Source organism: Mizuhopecten yessoensis, unplaced genomic scaffold (genome assembly GCF_002113885.1).
Source record: "Mizuhopecten yessoensis strain PY_sf001 unplaced genomic scaffold, ASM211388v2 scaffold2329, whole genome shotgun sequence".
Lineage (NCBI taxonomy): Eukaryota > Metazoa > Mollusca > Bivalvia > Pectinida > Pectinidae > Mizuhopecten > Mizuhopecten yessoensis.
Genome location: NW_018404492.1, coordinates 1,941,166 through 1,966,856, shown reverse-complemented (window position 1 = coordinate 1,966,856; position 25,691 = coordinate 1,941,166). Strand labels below are relative to the sequence as shown.

General features: G+C 36.8%; 1 protein-coding gene across 1 annotated transcript in view; it reads left to right on the top strand.

The window, feature by feature from the left end:
• LOC110445596 (U3 small nucleolar RNA-associated protein 15 homolog) overlaps nucleotides 1–25,691 on the top strand; it is a 98,572-nt gene that overhangs the window by 71,021 nt on the left and 1,860 nt on the right. The window contains exons 7-12 of the mRNA XM_021490276.1: nucleotides 8,467–8,602; nucleotides 19,656–19,740; nucleotides 23,626–23,772; nucleotides 23,916–24,017; nucleotides 24,616–24,749; nucleotides 25,301–25,359. Coding sequence (XP_021345951.1) covers nucleotides 8,467–8,602; nucleotides 19,656–19,740; nucleotides 23,626–23,772; nucleotides 23,916–24,017; nucleotides 24,616–24,749; nucleotides 25,301–25,359 — 663 coding nt within the window. The remainder of the gene's footprint in view (nucleotides 1–8,466; nucleotides 8,603–19,655; nucleotides 19,741–23,625; nucleotides 23,773–23,915; nucleotides 24,018–24,615; nucleotides 24,750–25,300; nucleotides 25,360–25,691) is intronic.

Below are 25,691 nucleotides of genomic sequence, written 5' to 3'. Positions count from 1 at the left end.
TTGAATTACATTTGATCAAAGCCTAATGGTTGGGAAGGGGCCCCGGTGATCACTTTTCCAGAGAGGACCGATGCTCCCACTGGTGTTACTTCCTCGCCGAGCAGTTCTGGTTCACATGCATGTAATTAATGGTGGGGCTTTTGTCAATCAGCGGGTTTGTAAATGAGGCATCATAAGCCTATATCTTTTACAATCATGACGATATATTCTTATGTCGAGCAATAATGCCGACATCCCCATCTCCGCAGGACACCAAGTGTCAGTCGCGATTTATACACACCGCAGCACTGCAGACAACCCGATCATGCCGATACACTTTTTTTACCTCAAAAACAAGGGAAAAAAATCCTCTATTACAATTTTTGTACATTTCATATTAGTTCTGACACGGTGAATTAGCAGATTTTCTATGAGGCTCGGCAAGAGTGCACATGTAGACGATATGTCCCTCTATTGTCTGACAGATGTACCGAGGCTGTAGAAATGCTGTAATACTGATAGAAGTAAACCAGTCCTGACATTAGTGGCTATTATAGTTCACAAACATCTGTGGGTCTGGGTACAACATAGATAAGTACTGGAACCTGGGTAGTTGAACCAGGGTGAAATATAATGAATATATATACAATAGATACGTAACTAGTTGAACTTAAGTAGTATAAGGATACTGACTTGAACCACATCGTTAATTTATCTCTGGTATGTTATTAAGTAATTTTATGACGAATGTTTCATCAGTGAACATTGAAGTTCATGTTTGTTTATATACAAATTTCCTTCACTAACTACTTCAGATATTTAAACTTAATTGAGTTTAACACGCTGTACTTATTTACATGTACTATGTTCTCAATAATATTTCTGCTCAGTCCCTTAATTTGATCATTTAAAATAATGAACTTCACATTTCCATATTTGTTCATCAAAAAATTGTATTTCTCAGTTCCATTTTTGATCATTAATTGATTTCACAGTTCCATATTTGATCATCTGGACAATTAATTTCTCAGAACCATATGTGATCTTCTGGTTAATTTTCATTACCATATTTAGTCATGTGAATAATTAATTTTTGATTTTTTGGAGACAATAGAACCCGAAGTATAAGTGTAAAACCAACTGACAATTTGGTAATGGCGGTAAAACTCTTCTAGTTCCCGTAACTGTTTCATATCTCAATATATATACACACAGGTGTGTTTGTCTGCTTAAGGATCCCTATACCCCTGCCGAAAAAAAATGTAACTAAATATTGGAAATATTTTTTTCTGCCATGACTATAGCTTTGATAGATCATTTCTGAAAAGAAAGCCATACCTTACGGAATTTTACGAGAATAATAAAGATGAAAGAAAACAAAATATAATCAATAATAGTGTTTTGAGTGTGAAGTTCCAGTGGGGCTAGACCAGGATTCGAGGTCAATGGAAGTGTCCTTGCCCAATGGTCTACAGTTACATCCAAACGGAGGTTAAGGGGAGGTTACTGTATATAGGTAATCGGCAGTGCAGTGGGATAGGGGTCCTTAAAGGTGGCCAAATGTTCAGGAAGACTATAGCACCAATATGTACATTGTAATTGCTGACACAATAATTATAGGTAGAACCTCTTATCTGATATTTGGCCAGTATATACCTGAGTTGGATTGCTAAAAAATTTCTTCATTTAAAAGACCTTGACCTACTTTCAAGGTCACAGGGTCAAATATGGTAACAATTTTAAGCAGCATTTGTATTATTCTAAACAAGGAGAAGGTCTGGAGCAATGAATATGATTTGTATTCAAGCATTTTTAATATTTTCAAAAGTATATTGTGTTTTAGGTCAGAGCACTGGCCAGGGTCAAAGTTTAATATTGGTTGTAATGGGTAAAACATTTGAAATGTTTTCGTCAGTTCCAATTATTAGGCAAAGGATCGTGATATTTGGCCGGTAGGAACCTTGGATAGAGTGATAAAAATATCCTCATATAAATTACCTTGACCTACTTTCAAGGTCACAGAGCTGAAATATGTCAAAAATGAAGCAAAATTTTCTAAAAAAGGATCAAGAGCAATGATACATGGATATCATATGTAAACTAGCAGTGTGAATATTTTTTTAAGCATCAATATTGATAGAACTGCTTGTGCAAATATTGTGTTGAGGTCAAAGGCCAGCTTTGACTGCTGGAATTGGCTATTATAGGTTTCGATAATCTTTTCCTTTAGTTCCCTAAGGCCCAGGGTCAAGATGCTGTTGGGTCATAACTTTAAATGTTTGATATTCCTATCATTTAGCCATATATGCTTGATAAGCATAAACAAATCAGCAAAGTGTGCTACTATTATTAGCTCTGGGATCTGTTCCTGCCCCTGGGGATATGGTTTTTGGTCATAACATTGATATAATTGAGATCCCAACCCCTTTACCATGTGCACACACATACTGATCTAAACCAGATTTCCCGATAAACATATATATACTTGGGTCCAGTGAGGGACACCACCCAAAGTTGGGAAATATTTGCAATACTACCTTACTTTTTATGCCCCCGGCATAAAATGGGGGGCATATAGTGTTGCCAATGTCCGTCCTGTCCCGTCCCATCCATGAGCAGGGGGCATTTATGTCTTACAGACATTTTCTAGTAATGAGAATATCTTACCATGATTGCTTAAATATCCAGGTGAGCAATACAGCCCCTCTAGATCTTTTATTAGAAAGTGATTAAAATGAATAGCATTGATTCTGAGAAAACAATCATCAAATTTAATGTTGCCAATTTCAAGCTTTAAGTATGACCATCATCATGACATTGTTATTCTGTTTTCCTCTTTGAGATGACCATCATCATGACATTGTTATTCTGTTTTCCTCTTTGAGATGACCATCATCACAGCTTATTCTGGTGTTGTTCATGAATGTGAAGTGATACCCTTTATGACAGTTATAAGGGTACTTGATAGCAGTTCAGTATTACTTACAGAAACTTAGGCTGTAATTCCTATAGGAAGCAGTTGATCTAAGACTAATCCCTGTAGGAAACAGTTGATCTATAGAAAACAAACTGTTGATCTATAGAAAAACGTTGATCTAAAATAGGAAACTGTTGATACAAGACTGTAATTCCTATAGGAAACCGTTAATCTAAGGCTGTAAATTTTATAGGAAACCATTGATCTAAGGCTGTAATTCCTAAAGGAAACTGCTGATCCAAGACTGAAATTCCTATAGGAAACCGTTGATCTAAGACTGTAATTCCTATAGGAAACAGTTGACCTAAGCTGGTGGGTATCTACCATACATTGTTAGGTGAGGCTCATGTGGCCCCGATTGAGGTGGGGGTAGGGGGGAGACCTGTGCAAGATGTGGGTTTTACATCAAGACATGTGTATTATCAACTTTCATGTTCCAAAATCCATGCTGATTTGTGGAAACTTTGTGCCAAAATGTTGTTTTGTTTTGCATCCTGCATTGCTGTGGCTGAAAAAGACATTAGTAGCCTATTCTGTAATTATAGAAAGAAACAATGGCAAACCAACGACTGTACAAGCAATCTAAGTGGCTTATATTCGATAGATACTCTGTTTAATGACATTGCAAGTGATGAAATGTTATTTACAAATATCTGCAGATGTCTTCTGTGGTAATCACCCCAGCTTCACCTCTAGTAGTTATACAGAGTTCAAAACGCTCTACTCTGATTGGATGGGAGATGTCACATGACAGTTCAACATTGAGAAGTTTAACTCATTGACCCCTGAAGTTTCATAATGAACTATTCCAACCTTTGAATTGGAAGGGTTCAAATGTGTCTTCAGGGGTGAATGTAGTATAAAGAACTCCTACAGGTTAACATAGTCATACTCCCAGCAGTTGAACCATCGCTATCTTCATGAGAACATTTGTAATTCTGACATTTATAAGCCCCAACGTTTTATGGTATGGACAGGTATATAGTGTTATACCCATGTCCTGTCCAGTCCTGTCACAATTCAGTTTCATCGCTCTGGCAACTTCATTTCTTTTCTTAATAGATTTTGATCAAACTTCATATAAAGGTCAAGAATAAAAATACATCAAATGAGTGTGTATTTCAAGGTTCCAAGGTCAAGGTCATTGTTAAATTATTGAAATAAGGCACTGTTAAAGTTTTGAAACAAAGTGCAGTAAAAGTGTTGGTAAAAGGTTCTGTAAAATTGTTGAAATAAGGAGCTGAAAATGATTTTTCCCAAGTTATATATTTTAACCTTTTTCCCTTGAACAAGAGAGAAAATTTAACAAATTGTCAGGTTTTTAAGCTCACCTGGATGTATAGAAAAAGGATGGGCTAAGAACTATGTGATATCATAATTGTACTTTAACCAATGTGAGAAAAAATTGATTAAGGTTTCTCAGGATTAAAAATAGAACCAAGTTTATAAATGATTACCTGTTAAAAAGGACCAGGTATATAAATGATTACCTGTAACATAGGACCAGGTATATAAATGATTACCTGTAACATAGGACCAGGTATATAAACAGTTACCTGTAACATTGGACCAGGTATATACATGATCACCTGTAACATAGGACCAGGTATATAAATGATTACCTGTAACTAAAGACCATGTATATAAATGATAACCTGTAACATAGGACCAGGTATACAAATGATTACCTGTAACATAGGACCAGGTATATAAATGATACCCTGTAACATAAGACCAGGTATATAAATGATTACCTGTAACATAGGACCAGGTATATAAATGATAACATGTAACATTGGACCAGGTATATAAATGATAACCTGTAACATTGGACCAGGTATATAAATGATTACCTGTAACATAGGACCAGGTGTATAAATGATAACATGTAACATTGGACAAGGTATATAAATGATAACCTGTAACATTGGACCAGGTATATAAATGATTACCTGTAACATTGGACCAGGTATATAAATGATTACCTGTAAAATTGGACCAGGTATATAAATTATTATCTGTAACATTGGACCAGGTATATAAATGATCACCTGTAACATAGGACCAGGTATATAAATGATTACCTGTAACATAGGACCAGGTATATAAATGATCACCTGTAACATTGGACCAGGTATATAAACAGTTACCTGTAACATTGGACCAGGTATATAAACAGTTACCTGTAACATTGGACCAGGTATATAAACAGTTACCTGTAACATTGGACCAGGTATATAAACAGTTACCTGTAACATTGGACCAGGTATATAAACAGTTACCTGTAACATTGGACCAGGTATATAAACAGTTACCTGTAACATTGGACCAGGTATATAAACAGTTACCTGTAACATTGGACCAGGTATATAAACAGTTACCTGTAACATTGGACCAGGTATATAAACAGTTACCTGTAACATTGGACCAGGTATATAAACAGTTACCTGTAACATTGGACCAGGTATATAAACAGTTACCTGTAACATTGGACCAGGTATATAAACAGTTACCTGTAACATAGGACCAGGTATATAAACAGTTACCTGTAACATAGGACCAGGTGTTTCTATGACCAGGTGTATGGATGACTAATACTGGACCAGGTATATACATTATTATAAACTGTTATAGATATGAGATAAAATGTCAAACTATGTATATTGACTTTTCTTTCAAGATGAACTCGGATGTTTTCAGATTGACTTAACACTGACATCATACAGAAATGATTGAATAGAATATCTGAGGGAAAAATATTTTTAAAAACAGATTGTCCAAAAAAAAACAGAATATGAAAAAGTAGTTTTGTAGGATAATAGGACATATTTAAATGTGGCCTATAATTACACAAGTAACAAGTATTCATCTGTAACATGTTATTTATGGAAATTTTACAGAATGTACTTTTAAAACATGTGACAATATGCTATGATTCATCCCCAGTTCAACTCTATTTAATTTAATAAAAAGACTTAATATCTTTAAAGATTCATGGCTGATATTTGACAATGCAGAGTACAGACACAAATTGCAAATAGTTCTGTGGAGTCTTTAGAAATCTGTTTTTCAGAAAAAAAGGGTGAAAAAATTAACTTGAGTAATTTGAAATCTAATCCACGTTTACTTTGCATAGTGGTAATTTAGGGTATTTGAATGATTTTGTAAAACTGTTTTATCATGTTAAACTGGGGTTGATGGGTAAGGGCGATAAAGCACCTGTCTGTGTATGTAAATTACTGGGGTCATGAACTCTGAGGTAATGTCACATGATTAGTCACTAGAATTGTGTGAGTGTGTTGAACAGTGAGACTGAAGTATCAGTTAGTGGTACGTGTAATTGATACAGTTGTTTCTTGGGTGTGACAAAACACGTATTCCAGACTTATTTCATGACCATATAATTCTTTACGGAGTGATACATCACTTTTCAAATAGTTTTGATAATACATACATACACAAATATTTCAAAATTTATTAATTGATGGTACAATTAAGGCATTCATATATTTGCTCATATTAAAGATTTAAGACTCAAAGTTAACAGATATAACGTACATGTACTAAATGTATACACACAAGAACAGAATGCCCAGGTGAAGTAAGTAAAAGTACAGACCCCGCTCTTTGGTGTGAGCCTTTTGTTTAGAAATGAATTACCCTTGTAGTCATAAATAAAAACAGAACAATTGAAGGGTGTCATAATATGTAATCAAATTGTAGTCAGAAAGTCATTATTGGTATCTAGTTAGATGTTGTTATGGTGCCATACTGTTATTGAGTGAGGTTTGAAATGGAAAAAGGGCACAGTACAGTTTTCTGTGTATCAGAGGCACTGTAAGGAAGTTTATTGTGTATCAAGGGCAGAATAAGAAGGCTTTCTGTGTAAAGGGGATTATAAGGAAGTTTACTGTGTATTAGGGGCTTTATAATAAGTTTTCTGATTGTGTAACAGAGCAATTATTATGTGGTTTTACTATGTAACAAGGGGCTTGGCACTGTAAGGAGGTTTACTGTATCAGGGGCACTTTAATGAAGTTTAATGTTTACAACTCACTGAATGTCGACTGACCATGGAAGGCACATAACAAAACATCTCCATACAAGGAATGCAGACCAACCAATGAAAGAGCAGATAACAAAACATCTCCACACAAGAAATGCAGACCAACCAATGAAAGGGCAGATAACAAAACATCTCCACACAAGAAACACAGACCAACCAATGAAAGGGCAGATAACAAAACATCTCCACACAAGGAATGCAGACCAACCAATGAAAGGATAGACAATAACTTGAGAAATGTAGACTTACATCCATACATGATTAATTGTGCAGCAGTCATCGTTTCTTCACACATTCTGTAATATAACAGGATATTACACATTCCTACCGCTCCACTAGGGAGGTGTCCTGAATTTAGTCCGCCCTGTAGTGGAGTTGGGTAACGCATAACTCACATGGAACTGATTTACTAAAATTAACATTTTGCATATTGCACATTTACCTTATTTTAATGGAGGAAAAAGTTAATTGACAAAGAGGGTTGGTGATAGTTGTTGGCGTTTGAGTAAATAAAAAATTCAGCCAGGAAGCCAGGATGACATGTTAATTCTCTTAGCAATCATTTAATTCCTTTGAATTGAGACTGATGTGGAGGGTTTTTGTAAAATCATGTGATAAAAATGACAACACGTAATGGAAAATATTGGGACATACTGTTGATGTAGGAAATCGTAACCAAACACTGATCGCCAAACAGTCTGGTAATAGACATCAAATGATTCCTCTTCAAATACAGTCCTAGCCTTAGACTCCACGTGTGAGACATGAAAAGGCGCCTGAGCTTACACAGCACCTATATCTCACTACCTGATCCAGTACACACACAACTGTAGGCAGCCCAGGGGTAAGGGGGGGAACCTCTACTTATCTGTTGTCATGTAGATTTGGATTGTATCCTAACCAGCTCTGAATATTAACAGGTTTTCATTGTTTTAATTAAGTCTAAAAAAACAGATGTACAGGTTTTTGTTGTTCAAATGAAGTAGCGGAATTAGTATATACATTGTACATATAGATTTTCATGTTTTAAAAAAAAAATGTGGATTGAACATACATCAAGGTTTATGAAGCTGTCGACAATTAACAAAATCAGTGTATTTTTACCATGGAATGCATTTAAAAAAATAGATTAATAATTCTATTATTAAAACTGGTATATGATGAGATACAAAACAGCTTTTTAATCTTATTTACCATTGAAGGTTTAAAACCATATATGTTATTAAAAGTATTGAAAGCTTGCTTATGTACCATTAAAACCTCCTTATAGTCATTGCCGTATCCTATTTATACAATGAAAATCTATTAGATTAATTTTGATTTTATAAACATTGACTTTACTTATCGCCATTTGTTACATTGACATTTATTTTACTTATTGTGAGTATATATATGTTTTATTTTACTGATAGTTGATGATCAAGGGTAAATTTTATCATTACAGGTGGGAATGTGGTCAAGGTTTGGGATGCTCTGTCCGGTGGCCGGTTGCTGACCACACTGTGTAACCATCACAAACAGGTTATGTCCCTAGCCTTCTGTAGTAACTACCAACGCCTCCTTTCAGCCTCACTCGACAGGTTTGTAGCCTTCTTCTCTAGCTGTATCAAAACATAATAGTCTGGTATGATTGCCTCAATCTTGATGTCATATGACATGTAAGACACAGCCATCTCAATGCCACAAGACATGTAAGACACAGCCATCTCAATGTCACATGACATGTAAGACACAGCCACCTCAATGTCACATGACATGTAAGACACAGCAATCTCAATGTCACATGACATGCAAGACACAGCCATCTTGATGTCACATGACATGTAAGACACAGCCACCTCAATGTCACATGACATGTAATACACAGCCATCTCAATGTCACATGATATGTAAGACACAGCATTTTGATGTCACGTGACATGTAAGACACATCCATCTTGATGTCACATGACATGTAAGACACAGCCACCTCAATGTCACATGACATGTAAGACACAGCCATCTCAATGTCACATGACATGTAAGACACAGCATTTTGATGTCACATGACATGTAAGACACATCCATCTTGATGTCACATGACATGTAAGACACAGCCATATCAATGTCACATGACATGCAAGACAAAGCATCTTGATGTCACATGACATGTAAGACACAGTATGTTGATGTCACATGACATGTAAGACACACAGCATTATGATGTCACATGACATGTAAGACACAGCAATCTTAATGTCACATGACATGTCTCAAACAATGTTTGTATGTGTCCATTTAACATTGCATCACTTCTGTCTTAAACAATGTATTGATATGACTATTTAACACTCCATTCTGTTTCAAACAGACATATAGTTTGTTGTATTTCTATAGCAGAGCAAGATGAATTAAATAATGTAGCAATGTGTTTACATACTACTGGAGAATCGCTGGGATAGAATCTCAATCGGAGACTGATAACAAGGCCAATTTTCTGCCTATGGATACAGATGAACATTTGTGTGGTTTAAATCTCCATTCTGTCAGTCTATCTCAAGTGGGATCTTTGATTGCAACTGAGCAGTTGGAATAGTGTGAAATGAGGTGTGCCTGATAAAGTGTGGGAGGGGGCAGAGGAGGGCGAAGAGGAGGGGGTTCCTTCTATTCACCCTTAGCCTGACCTCCAAAATAAATAATAAACATGGTATTGTTTGTATATAACTAGGGACTGTTAGGAGAATGATAAGTATGATATGTCCATAGAAAACAAAATAAAAAAAGATTGCATGTATCAAGAAATGGCCACCTTCTGTTTGTTTGTCCATACTCTAACTTTTTCGTCTCCATGGAGCTTAGGGTAATGAAATTTGGCAATGAACTAACATGAATTGAGCCCAATAAAGTTTGTGATAAATCATAACCTTGGTCATTTAAATGAGCTGAAGCCTTAGCTCTATGATGTTTGTCCAGTAGCTCATTGGCCTGAAGTGCTGAAAAGTTTGTGAAAAGCAATGACTTTGACTACGTTCAAGGTCACAGGAGCCAAAAATGTCCAAATGCTCAATCAACTTCTTATTAAAAACAGAAATATTTAGAGTCATGGCATATTTTGACAGAAAAATACCTTCCACGTGACAAAGTCAAAAATGTAGAAAAACAAACTGCAAATAATTTCTAATGAACAGAGATATCTAGATTATGATATTTGGCCATTAGAATGCCAGCATGGAGTGCTACAAAGCTTGTAAAAAGGAATGACCTTTACAGAATTAAAGTCTTAGAGGGTGAATTTGTAAAAACAAGTTTGATTGGAAAAAATGCCATTAAGGTGCTAACAAGGTGACTGAGGTTTGATATGTAAAATGTTCATAATACTTCTTCTAAAGAACCAAGACCTAGATTTATTATATCTGGCCAGTTGCAATTGCTTGCTGGATGACATAAGAGTGCTATAAAATGTACAAAAGAACTTAATTACCTGGACCTTTATTCAAGGCATTCAAATGACTTGATAGAAACACGAAGTCATAGATATTTTGCCAGTATATTGATGAAATATTTTGATGAAAAAAAGTTGTGGAGAGAAGTGACCTTGACCCGCTTTCAAGGTCACAGAGGGTCAATTAATATCTCAGAAACTGTTAACGTTTGAGTTTTATTGATGAACTGAAAGTCCAGGGGTCACCATATAATTATGACCAGTTGCATGCTTGAGTTTAGGGCAAACAGAAATGACACTGACCTAATTTGAAGGTCAATGGAGTGACTTGTGAACTTCAGATCACTGACTTTGAAATTAAGTGTTCAGTCTTTCTTGTGAAACCAACATTATGAATTCTGTTCTTGAAGGTCGTCTCCTTTAAAGACCAGATAGGTTTAATCATACAGCAATTTGTACAAAAAATTTAATGTAATGAAACTATTGAGTGTTTGGTCAATAAATTTGGAGAAACTCCTGTATTTTTATTAGGCAGCAGCTACAGGAAAAGTACATGTAATCATTTCAAAATCCCCAGAAATAATGGGGATTGATTAAACTTTATTGGTCTAAGTTGTAATCTGATTCAAATTAACTTATAATAAAAAAATAATTAAAAAAAATAGTGTTTATGACAAATTCCCAGCGGGAAATTTCATATTTACATTCTCAAAGGTAGCTGACACTAAATATGTTTAATTGATTGTGTTTTAATAATGTTCAGTTTCAGTGTTTTTGTGTCGCCTGCAACATGAGATGACATATAGGTATTACCTTGTCGGCGTACTCGTTGGTTGCGTTGTCCGTAACAAGATTTCTGTGTGATAACTTGAGTTCCCTTGGGTTGATTGAACACAAACTTGGTACACATATTGCGTACCAATATAGCTCGGATGAGTTCATTTATGTGCATTTTTGGTGGAGTAATGCCCCTTTTATTGCCAAATAAGGGCATTGTGTAGTAAATGCAAGAACTTTTTTTATTTTTAATCAATTCCTTTCAAATTTTGTATGGTAATGCTAGAAGCAATAATATTCAACATATATTAGGGTTTTTTCTGTGGAATTCTTTTTGTCAGTTTTGGTACAGATTTAATGCTGTTTGGTTCTGTGTTCTGTGTTATTTGATGTTGTGTTGTGGATTGCTGTGTTATAGCTGTTTGTTTATACAGACAAGTAATTACACAGTATTACATACCCATCCCATAACTTCTACTGTATAGATCTCTCCAACAGATTATATAATATACACACTCCTTGTAATAAATACCGAATTAGTCAGAGCATATTTTACCTCGTTCAGCTTATATTTTGACGTTTAGTTAATTCATTTTCCCCCTTGTTGTATTGCTTCCAGATCAGATATTTTATTTTTTATTAAATATTTCTTTTTGGCAGAAATTTCAGGATCATTATATGGTAATGTTGATATGAAACATCCAACAAAACTTGGCGGAGGTATCATGTGACAACATCTCGGCCAATGGGCTGGTGTGTGGGCTAGGAAGCAGAAGTACATGTCGATTTCTCTAATAGTACACTCGTTAGATGTAAAGAAATAATTAAATTCAAAGTTAGATGACCCTTTAATAGAAACGGATGGTACACTATGACTGAAGCCGATGTAGTTGATATCGTGGAAACCGATGATGTCGTTACTGCTTTCATTACGACATAAACTGTTAGATTATCCTCCCCGCTTTCATTACGACATAAACTGTTAGATTATCCTCCCCTGAATCTGCCTCTCCAGCTGATGTGATTGTCGGTTCCATGTGCCCCCATGTTTTTTATGAAGCTTTGAAAATTTAAATATCTGTTGTATATCTGAAGATGCTGCTGGCCGACATCAAACGAAGCGTTTTATTGGCCTGGTTCAGTGGATGACAAGCCCGTGGAGTGATGAAGTCGTTATTTGATATTCACAACTGATTGTTCTGCCTGTCTATCAACACCTCGCTCAAACTTTTTACAGATTGGCAGATGTGATTTTTATATTTTTCACAAGAGTATGTTGTATATTGTAGCTTTTTGATGGTTATACCTTCCCCTTTAAATACCCAAGTCTAATTATACATCTTCGTCACTCTTTGATTCTCCGATTCCCATCAATATTAGTGTGGTATTATAATATCCTCAATATCACATGCAGACTCATTTGATTTCTGCAGTTCAGGTTGATGGCTAACCCACGTTGTGCAAGTGTTTGGATGTAAGGATGAAGTGGGTACCGGTCTTTGATAAAACTCAATATAACATGTTGTAGGTATGTTACCGCAATGTAGACACAAACTCAGATTTTCCACATGTTCTCAAAAACCCAATCCTGTGTAATTTGTATGAGATGAAGTCCCCTACCAGCTCTACAGGAGAAGGTAGGTGGCCGGTAGGATTATTGTTCAACCAGTCAAGCATCCTCACTGAAAAACAATTATTTCATGGGTGTGATACATAGGACTCCATTTGTATCATAAGCTTGACCAATTGTTAAGATTAGAATGCACCAATCATGTGTTTTTCGTGTTTAGATAACTTTTCCTGATTACTTTTACTCGATTATGTGATGAATTTTTATAGTTAGGGAAATGAGTATAAGTTTCATACTCTACTTGAGTTTTGAAAAAGCTATTTCACCGTATCAAGTGCTAATACATTGAACAATTTAATTTAGGTTATCACCCTAAATTGGGGGTAGAATATCTTCAAAATGAACAACAGTTTATTAAACATTACAGATGGCTTACAACTGATGTATTTTTTAGTATGATTTGAATATAAAGTCGTAAATGAAAGTTAGACATCGTAGCAAGAAGTTTGAACTGGAATGCTTTGCTCTGTGGATCTCTGTCATACATTAGACATTATTGCCTGTACAGGAATACACAGTACAGGTTTGAATGATGCATGGAAATGTAATTTACTGTCAACGACTTTATGGTTTTTACATATGGTGATGATGTTAATGATAAACTGGAGTTTGTCTTTTATACTCCGGACCTAAATTCATGTCATCTCCATAATGACTTGTTGATAGCCTGTAGCCAAACGTAGGCCTGTTAATATCAATTGCTTTTACAAAATAGACATGAAAACGTCCCCGAATTACTTTTCCATGAGTATATTTCAAACACTTTTTATTGACATGCTATTTTACATGTTAAAACCCGGAACAACGTCGACTCTGATGTCAATCAAATGGAGATTACCTCCCATTAAACCGATTTGATACCAGTCCAGGGCATACTAACTTTGGAATCGTTAAGTAATTTAAAACCTTCGATGTTTTTTGGAAGACTTTATACAGGATTTGATATTCAGTTCCTCTCTCACATCCTAACTTAATGGTGAAGATTGTAGGTGATTAGGATCTCATACTGACAAGTAACAACATAACGGAACGGATATAGAACTAACAAGTGTACACATGAAATTCTTATAATGATCACTGAAGACATGGTACAAATGTTTTTAATACATTCAGATGAGAACATTGAGATCCCCACCCTAAAACCATAGGCACATATCTTAACCAAATTTAAAGCATTCTTGGTCTTTGGGACCTGGGAAGCTCTTGATTTGAAAAACGAAGAATGTATTAGTTCTGCAAGGGACTGAGGCTCAGATAACAAAAAAAATGGTGATCAGCTCATGCTTCATGGGCCTCTTGTTTCAGTTGAGTTCAAGTTAATTAAGTTTTAGAAACAAATTTCAAATACGTTTACAAATGTCTGTTGCATGTCTAGTACACTATCAATTCATGCTCTCATGATAGAAACATCACAACACAAAGGGTGACATGAACTTGTCAGGAAAACATCAAAGGAGGGTGACATGATCCTGTGAGGGAAACATGTCAGGATAACATCACAAGAGTGTGACTCGATCTTGTCAGGGGAACATTTCAGGAGGGTGACATGATATTGTGAGGGAAATCTTACAGGAGGGCAACATGTCAGGGAAACATCACAAGAATGCACGTGTGACATGGTCTTGTCAGGGAAACATTTCAAGGGGATGACATACTCTTGTCAGGGAAACATCACAGGAGGGTGACATGTCAGGAAAACATCACAAGCGTGTGACATATTCTTGTCAGGGAAACATCACAGGAGGGTGACATGTCAGGGAAACATCAGAAGTGTGTGGCATAATCTTGTCAGGGAAACATCATAGGAGGGTGACATGTCGGGGAAACATCACAAGCTTGTGACATAATCTTGTCAGGGAAACATCACAGGAGGGTGCCATGTCAGGGAAACATCACAGGAGGGTGACATGTCAGGAAAACATCACAAGCGTGTGACATATTCTTGTCAGGGAAACATCACAGGAGGGTGACATGTCAGGGAAAAATCACAGGAGGGAGACATGTCAGGAAACATCACAAGTGTGTGACATGATCTTGTCAAGGAAACATCACAAAGCTGTGACATGTCAGGGAAACATCACAAGTGTGTGATGTGGTCTTGTCAGGGAAAAGTTTCAGGGAGATGACATACGTTTGTCAGGGAAACATCACAGGAGGGTGCCATGTCAGGGAAACATCACAGGAGGGTGACATGTCAGGGAAACATCACAGGAGGGTGACATGTCAGGAAACATCACAAGTGTGTGACATGATCTTGTCAGGGAAACATCACAAAGCTGTGACATGTCAGGGAAACATCACAAGTGTGTGATATGGTCTTGTCAGGGAAACGTTTCAGGGAGATGACATACGTTTGTCAGGGAAACATCACAGGAGGGTGACATGTCAGGAAACATCACAAGCGTGTGACATGATCTTGTAAGGGAAACATCACAAAGCTGTGACATGTCAGGGAAACATCATAAGTGTGTGATATGGTCTTGTCAGGGAAACGTTTCAGGGAGATGACATACGTTTGTCAGGGAAACATCACAGGAGGGTGACATGTCAGGAAACATCACAAGCGTGTGACATGATCTTGTCAGGGAAACATCACAAAGCTGTGACATGTCAGGTAAACATCACAAGTGTGTGATATGGTCTTGTCAGGTAATGTTTCAGGGAGATGACATACGTTTGTCAGGGAAACATCACAGGAGGGTGACATGTCAGGGAAACATCACAAGTGTGTGACATGATCTTGTCAGGGAAACATTTCAAGAGGTTGACTTGATCTTATCAGGGAAAAATCACAGGAAGGTGACATGTCAGGGAGATATTTCAGGAAGGTGACATGATCTAGTCTGGGACGCATGACGGGATGAATACATGTCAGGAAAACATATCACAGGAGAGTGACACGATCTTGTCGTGGAAAAATCAAAGGAGGGTAACAAGATCATAAAGGAAAACAAACCTCGGTGAACCCCAAACAACTAAGTAAAACACAATTATAACGACCCCAAGGGATCCTAAATGATTAGTACTTTACAGTAAAACATATTTATAATGACCCCCAGGAACCTTAAATATCAGCTCCCTTCTATAAAACATGCATCGAGCAAACCCCAGAGGACTTCAAAAGTTATTTGGCTAGTAGATATTTCCAATACACCCCCACAATGACAAATACTGAGGTGATGCTGGAATAAGGATATTCGACCAGCCATTATTTTTTGTACATTTGTGGAATTATTTACTTTTTTGTTAAAAACAATGTCCAAACTAGATTTAACATACTTAATATATTTCAGCGATATTTTGTATACATCATTAATATGGGAGGTAGTTGTAAGCTTAGTAATTTACTTTTCAATCCTTTTGACCCTAGCTTTCTTGTAGGTCAGGAACAGGGAGTTTGTTACTGACTTTGATGGCCAGTCTTTGGCAAGTTTTGACAGGGGATCAATAAAACAGGACTTCACAATATAGACATGTTTGTTGTAAACAAGTTCCACTGTAGTTCTCCGGTATAACCAATACACTGCGGGTTATACAGATATAACGGCTAATTAATACCTGTGCAGCTGATTTGGGACGATGCACTTTTACGATGTTCAGTACACACTGACAACATAACTAATTACATCAAACGGCAAATATTGTTGATGTGTAATAGTTGGTCTTGGATTGGTTGACAGTGGCTCACTCAAGGAATGAAACCGATAGCTATAAATCCAAGTTGTAATTCAAATGTAAAAGAATTAGTTTAATTACCTTTGAGAGTTTTAACCATAAAAAGCAGACCTATAATGAGATAATGGTTGCCGAGTTGTGCCTCAATCAGCATTCATCTCGTCAATTCATTTAACAGTAGGAGGATTACGGTGTAATATTTTGTCATTTCCTTTCCGTCGGAGTGAGGATGATGGGACCGGTGGCTCTGACGAAGGTGACATCCACCAATGTGCTGCAATGTTTTCGCCGTCGAAATAATGTGAGGCAGATTTATAAATTAAGAAAATCTTAAATCTTGCCCTTGACTACATGTGATTTCACAATAATGTATGTCAACCAAGCCCCAACAGAGATGTATAATTAGGATTTATAGCACTTCTATATGACAAGCAATAATCGTAAACCTTGTGATTACTCCTCCCCGCAGAGCCAGAACGCCACCTAGTGGCAGGAGTATGTCATTGACGGTGGTCCAGGGACGGAGCCGGTGATGTAAACCCCTGTGTTTATTCTGGTTCTAATTATATAATGAAATAAACATTCAAATGTTTTCTATCTAATAAATGTCAGATGAATGCATGTGAGCCAGTTCGTGTTATTTTGTTGGGTTTGGCTGTGCGGCATGCTAATGTCAGCATGCGTGGATCGTGGATCCCAGCGTCTACCTTACATTCCATAGTGTTGATCGCATTATTACTTTAATGCAAACCTTGAATTACAGATAAACATAAAGTCAGACTGAATCAAACGGTAATAAATCACCCCAGAATGTCGCAGGGTGGCAAATGTATTAGCATGCATCATGCTCATCTGCATACTTTCATGTTTTGTCTTTACATAGTTGGTTAGGCCCCTGTCGGGGTCGTGTGTGATGCTCTAGGTATCATTTTCCTCTTGGTCAGGGTTGAGTCTGATGGTCTAGGTATCATTTTCTGCCTCGTCGGGGTTCAGTCTGATGTTCTAGGTATCATTTTCTGCCCATGTAACACTGCATGCTATTTAGTTTATGGTTAACTAAGTAGGTTACCAAGAGAAAAACTTCCGGAGTTTCTGACATCGGAATGCTATCTGTTGTCCTACATAGTAGACAGTTATGTAACACTTGTCTCCCAAATTAAACCACATTCACATCTGTGTTACGTAGATGATAATAACATTTTTATAAATCTCCCATTCCTGCATGATTTGAATGACGGGAATATTTTGTCATTTTTTCCCCCCACATTTTTAAAAGTCTCCTTAATCAATTGCATACTAAGAGGTATGATTATATTTATAAACATGTATGCACTATTCAAAAATGTAAATTTTTCAAATTCTCATTTTAGTACAGAAAAAAAGTATATCATTTAATATTAATAAATTATTTTATGAATGTTTTGACACATATTCAATTTATTAACTTCATTCGTAAAATTCTATAACTTTTTACGTTGCGATTTCGTCAGGAAAATTTATGATGCAATTTATTAGAAATCCCTGTTGATTCAGCTTGGGAGTTTATTAACTTGCTTTAAGTAGTACTATGGTTTTAATTTGATTATACAATTGAAATGGCTCAGAATTTTCTCTGGAGGAGTGTTTGCTGCAAACAATTGCAACACAATCACCTTAATCTAGTTTGATGAACACTAAATTTGCTTTCAGGAAACAAAACGCACCGTATGATGGTGGAGGTGTAATATTGTAGAAATAAGATTGTCTTTAATTTATTGACAAATGATATTCAACAAGCACTGCACACTCATTTTATTGGATATTCCGCTGGAGAATGACGCCATGTTCACCATTTCTGTAAATTAGATATAGTTTTATTACATTAAAAGTGTTTATTTGCATTAAGACAGTGGGATATGAGTTGAATTTACGACAGTATTAGTTTGATCTCTGTTAGACAATGAGCGGTTGATAAAAACAAATTCTCCGTCGGTTTTAATGCTCAGCTTATCTCACAGATGTGGAAAGTTACAAAATAGAAAAGTGCTCTCAGTGTTAGTAAGACCGGCTTAGATGGAATTATAACAAGTGTCTGTTTGTGCCACAGAATAAATGTGCTTTATATAGATTGTATTAAATACAAAAAAATATGTCTAATTGTATCACATATTAACAAATCTGTCCAATTTTATGGCATATTACCAAATATGTCTAATTTTATTACATATTAACAATTGTGTCTAATTGTATCACATATTAACGATTGTGTCTAATTGTATCACATATTAACAATTGTGTCTAACTGTATCACATATTAAAAATTGTGTCTAATATTACTTATAACCAATTGTGTCTAATTGTATCACATATTAACAAATCTGTCTAATTGTATTATACCCCCCCAAATCTGTCTAATTCTATCACATATTAACAATTGTGTCTAATTGTATCACTTATTAACAAATCTGTCTGATTGTATCACCGATTACCAATGTGTCTGATTATATCACAGAGCACCAATGTGTCTGATTATATCACAGAGAACCAATGCGTCTGATTGTATCACCGATTACCAATGTGTCTGATTTCTTCTTGTATCACAGATTACCAATGTTTCTGATTGTATCACAGATTACCAATGTGTCTGATTATATCACAGAGCACCAATGTGTCTGATTGTATTATATATTGACAAATCTGTCTAATTGTGTCACATATTAACAAATCTGTCTGATTGTATCACAGAGTATCAATATGTCTAATTGTGTCACAACAAATTACAAAAACTGCAATTTACCACAGAGTACCAATATGTCTGATTGTATCACAGAGTACCAATGTGTCTGATTGCATCACAGAGTACCAAAGTGTCTGATTGTATCACAGAGTACCAATGTGTCTGATTGTATCACAGAGTATCAATGTGTCTGATATATTGTATCACAGAGTACCAATGTGTCTGATATATTGTATCACAGATATCTAGCATGTCTACAACTATCACATAATAACACAGTGTCTACTTGCATCAGTGGGCAATGTATCTTCTTCATTCAATCATGATGCAAAACAAAACATCTAATGTTGTGGAATACCTCCTTTTTTCCCTCTAGAAATGACATGTGATTAACAATTTTTGTTTATGTTTCAGACATGTAAAGATCTACGACTTGAGTTCCTACCAAGTGGTACATACACTAGACTACCCTGGTACCCTCACAGCCGTAGCTGTATCTGTAAGTAAATACACTAGACTACCCCGGTACCCTCACAGCCGTAGCTGTATCTGTAAGTAAATACACTAGACTACCCCGGTACCCTCACAGCTATCACTGTCTCTGTAAGTAAATACACTAGACTACCCTGGTACCCTCACAGCCATCACTGTCTCTGTAAGTATTTACACTAGACTACCCCGGTACCCTCACAGCCGTAGCTGTATCTGTAAGTAAATACACTTGACTACCCTGGTACCCTCACAGCCGTAGCTGTATCTGTAAGTAAATACACTAGACTACCCCGGTACCCTCACAGCTATCACTGTCTCTGTAAGTAAATACACTAGACTACCCTGGTACCCTCACAGCCGTAGCTGTATCTGTAAGTAAATACACTAGACTACCCTGGTACCCTCACAGCCGTAGCTGTATCTGTAAGTAAATACACTAGACTACCCTGGTACCCTCACAGCCGTAGCTGTATCTGTAAGTAAATACACTAGACTACCCTGGTACCCTCACAGCCGTAGCTGTATCTGTAAGTAAATACACTAGACTACCCTGGTACCCTCACAGCCGTAGCTGTATCTGTAAGTAAATACACTAGACTACCCTGGTACCCTCACAGCCGTAGCTGTATCTGTAAGTAAATACACTAGACTACCCTGGTACCCTCACAGCCGTAGCTGTATCTGTAAGTAAATACACTAGACTACCCTGGTACCCTCACAGCCGTAGCTGTATCTGTAAGTAAATACACTAGACTACCCTGGTACCCTCACAGCCGTAGCTGTATCTGTAAGTAAATACACTAGACTACCCTGGTACCCTCACAGCCATCACTGTCTCTGTAAGTAAATACACTAGACTACCCTGGTACCCTCACAGCCGTAGCTGTCTCTGTAAGTAAATACACTAGACTACCCTTGTACCTTCACAGTCATCACAGTCTCTGTAAGTAAATACACTAGACTACCCTGGTACCCTCACAGCCGTAGCTGTCTCTGTAAGTAAATACACTAGACTACCCTTGTACCTTCACAGTCATCACAGTCTCTGTAAGTAAATACACTAGACTACCCTGGTACCCTCACAGCCGTAGCTGTCTCTGTAAGTAAATACACTAGACTACCCTTGTACCTTCACAGTCATCACTGTCTCTGTAAGTAAATACACTAGACTACCCTGGTACCCTCACAGCCGTAGCTGTCTCTGTAAGTATTTACACTAGACTACCCTTGTACCTTCACAGTCATCACAGTCTCTGTAAGTAAATACACTAGACTACCTTGATACCCTCACAGCTATCACTCTCTGTAAGTAAATACACAAGACTATGTACCCTCACAGCTATCACTGTCTCTGTAAGTAAATACACTAGACTACCCTGGTACCCTCACAGCTATCACTGTCTGTAAGTAAATACACTAGACTACCCTTGTACCCTCACAGCTGTCACTGTCTGTAAGTAAATACACTAGACTACCCTGGTACCCTCACAGCTATCACTGTCTGTAAGTAAATACACTAGACTACCCCGGTACCCTCAAAGCTATCACTGTCTGTAAGTAAATACACTAGACTACCCCGGTACCCTCACAGCTATCACTGTCTCTGTAAGTAAATACACTAGACTACCCCGGTACCCTCACAGCTATCACTGTCTGTAAGTAAATACACTAGACTACCCCGGTACCCTCAAAGCTATCACTGTCTGTAAGTAAATACACTAGACTACCCCGGTACCCTCACAGCTGTCACTGTCTCTGTAAGTAAATACACTAGACTACCCCGGTACCCTCACAGCTATCACTGTCTGTAAGTAAATACACTAGACTACCCTTGTACCCTCACAGCTGTCACTGTCTATGTAAGTAAATACACTAGACTACCCTGGTACCTTCACAGTCATCACTGTCTGTAAGTTAATACACTAGACTACCCTTGTACCCTCACAGCTGTCACTGTCTCTCTTTAAGTAAATACACTAGACTACCCTGGTACCCTCACAGCTGTCACTGTCTCTGTAAGTAAATACACTAGACTACCCCGGTACCCTCACAGCTATCACTGTCTGTAAGTAAATACACTAGACTACCCTTGTACCCTCACAGCTGTCACTGTCTATGTAAGTAAATACACTAGACTACCCTGGTACCTTCACAGTCATCACTGTCTGTAAGTTAATACACTAGACTACCCTTGTACCCTCACAGCTGTCACTGTCTCTCTTTAAGTAAATACACTAGACTACCCTGGTACCCTCACAGCTGTCACTGTCTCTGTAAGTAAATACACTAGACTACCCCGGTACCCTCACAGCTATCACTGTCTGTAAGTAAATACACTAGACTACCCTTGTACCCTCACAGCTGTCACTGTCTATGTAAGTAAATACACTAGACTACCCTGGTACCTTCACAGTCATCACTGTCTGTAAGTTAATACACTAGACTACCCTTGTACCCTCACAGCTGTCACTGTCTCTCTTTAAGTAAATACACTAGACTACCCTGGTACCCTCACAGCCGTCACTGTCTCTAAGTAAATACACTAGACTACCCCGATACCCTCACAACTATCACTCTCTGTAGGTTAAATACACTAGACTACCCTGGTACCCTCACAGTCTTCGTTATGTCCATAAGTAAATACACTAGAGTACCCTCACAGCTGTCGCTGTCTCTGTAAATATATCACTATTGTCATGTGACCATAGATTTGTGTGGTGCAGGTGTTTTACATGCCAGGAAATGAAATTTAAAAAAATCCATTTAGAGAATAGAAATTTTCCTCAATTCCTGTTTAATGTTATTGTAAGAGGATTACCAACGGTGTATAGAATCCATAATAGAATTTAGTTTGATTACATTAAGGAAAAATCTTTATTTTTTTTTATGATATTGGGGGGAAAAGAATTAGAGATGTATTATAGATGAGTTGACGTTCTTGAGATTAGTATAGGCATGTCTGATGGTGGAAACAGTATCACGCATCTGTGCCTTAACCTTATGAAGTTACATAGTTCTAATGATATTCCAAACCCACAACTTTATCCTAGTGATACTCCACCTCACAAAAGTATCCTAGTGATACTCATCCTCACAACAGTATCCTAGTGATACTCCACCTCACAACAGTACCCTAGTCATACTCTACCTCACAACAGTATCCTAGTCATACTCATCCTCACAACAGTATCCTAGTCATACTCTACCTCACAACAGTTTCCTAGTCATACTCATCCTCACAACAGTATCCTAGCGATACTCCACCTCACAACAGTACCCTAGTCATACTCTACCTCACAACAGTTTCCTAGTCATACTCATCCTCACAACAGTAGCCTAGTCATACTCTACCTCACAACAGTTTCCTAGTCATACTCATCCTCACAACAGTATCCTAGTGATACTCATCCTCACAACAGTACCCTAGTGATACTCCACCTCACAACAGTATCCTAGTGATATTCCACCTCACAACAGTATCCTAGTAATACTCCACCTCACAACAGTGTCCTGGTGATAGTCCACCTCACAACAGTATCCTAGTGATATTCCACTTTGAATGAGAATAATAATGCATTATTGATGAATAATGGGATAATAAGGGCCTTATCTCAAAATTTAAAAGACTTGTCTTTTAGAAGATGTCATGGTGATGCACTGTGATTTGTAAATGTGCAATAAAGGTTTAAAAAAATTCTTTGGTCAAGGTCAATGTCACCAAATAAAACCAAGAGTAGGTGGGGTTTCGGTCAGGTACCTGGTGGGGGCCTGCTGACCTGTCCAGTGTTCTAGTTTACATAGCTGGTAAGAATAGCAGTAAGCGGTGTATTGGTTTGTGACGTTTGACCTGTTAAAGTAAGATTTTATATCCTTTTTTTTTTCAAACCTCCAGCCGGATGACAACTTATTGGTGGTAGGAACAGCAGAAGGCTTGGTGTCCATACAGAAGAGAAAAACAGAAGATGAAGTTAAACACAAGAAAAAGAAAAACCAGAATAGCAGATTTGGTCTCCGAGGAAAGACTCATATTCCAAAAGAGGTATGAAATGTCAAAAAGTTTAAAATACCATTCAATAGGAAAAATGCTCAGCATTTCTTCAATAAGGTTTAGATTGAGATAAGACATTTAATATGTATTGTTTTACATGCATTTATTCATAGTCTGTATCGCTTACCCAACAGGACGACCATCATGTGGAGCACACGAAGAAAGACCATCTAGCAAAATACGACAAGTTCCTCAAGAAGTTTGAGTACAGCAAGGCACTGGATGCTGCCATGCATGTGAGTAAATAACAGGAACTGCTGTCTTCTAGGAGGCAGTCAAATGGCCTGGGTACCAAAATAAACGAGGTATTATACGCCTCTAAAAATATTCCCTTTTTGAAGGTCAACAGAAAATAAAACTATACACACTTATGGAAAAACATTGTGCAAAGACTATCATCCAGTGGATAGTTTTCAAACTATAGCATTCTGTATGACTATCAACGCCCATATATGTTTTCACAGAATTGTTTTATATGACTAATATTAATTGGCTATTGCACCCCACTTTCAGCCAATTAGGGTTAGCGTTACATACAACATGTTCCTGTTACTTTGACCCGTATCCGCTGCTTATTTGGTGATTTCAAATGTTCTCTAATGAATCAATTAAAAGAACTACCTGGTATTCAGAAAAATTGGTATCCATAAAATTTTGTGGTTTTGCAGTATATTTGTGGAAGTAAAATGCTTCATAAATATCTGTAACATTTGAGACTGTTTGTTTGAAGAATGATAATAACTGAGAATTTCTTTGAAAATATTTCATCACAATACGTATGTACAGTGTGAGCCTGCCTGTAAGCTAGATTTAACTGTCAATTCCTTTTTTCAGTGGACTGTCCGATTATCGAATCCTGATGTGACACTCTCAGTCATCCAGGAGCTTGTAAGGCGTGAGGGTATCAAACCAGCTCTGGCAGGCAGGGACGAGAAATCTCTCTCTCACCTTCTCCGATTTATAGAAAAGTCAGTTTCTCACTACTGCTGTAGCATTAGCGTGTATTCAATTACTGATACAATGTACTATCAAATCAAAAAACATTTTAACAATTCTATGCATTTTATGCCAGTAACAGCTTACGATTATTGAACACCAGTTTTAGATTCTGTTTATCATATAGTGTCTGATTTTCTTGATTCTACATCAGTGAGACATTCTATCAGTCTAAGATTCTATTCATCATGCATTAGTCTAATATTCTATTTATCATGCATCAGTCTAAGATTCTATTTATCATGCATCAGTCTATACTAAGATTCTAGTTATCATGCATCAGTCTAAGATTCTATTTATCATGCATCAGTCTAAGATATTATTTACCATGCATCAGTCTTAGATTCTATTTATCATGCATCAGTCTAAGATTCTATTTAATATGCATCAGTCTAAGATTCTATTTATCATGCATCAGTCTAAGATTCTATTCATCATGCATCAGTCTTTAAGATTTTTGAGCTCAAAATAGGAAGAAATTTGCAAATATTTTGAATATTCAAAGATGTCTGTTTTATTTCAGAAATATTTACAAACCAAGATACATGAATACATTGATTGACATTATGGCACTCATAATGGGTAAGTAAAGAATAGCATAACCACATTTATATTATCAACTTGAAGGAAATATAAACATTCTTTTTTAAATGTCTGGCATATTATTTAATTGAATATCTCAAATGGGTCATTTACAACATTGTCGCTACAGATGGAAAGATTCAGGGATGAGAGAAAAACATCATACAGTGTAGGTGACTTGAAACTATGATTTTGGGATTCCTTCATGTGACTATAGTAATAAAATATTTCAATGAAATTTTTTAGATGCAACTTTTTGTTAGTTTAAACTCTTTAAGTTGTATAGGGCTACTGTACTTTGTTCCAGACCTGAGATGGGATATGTCCTTGAC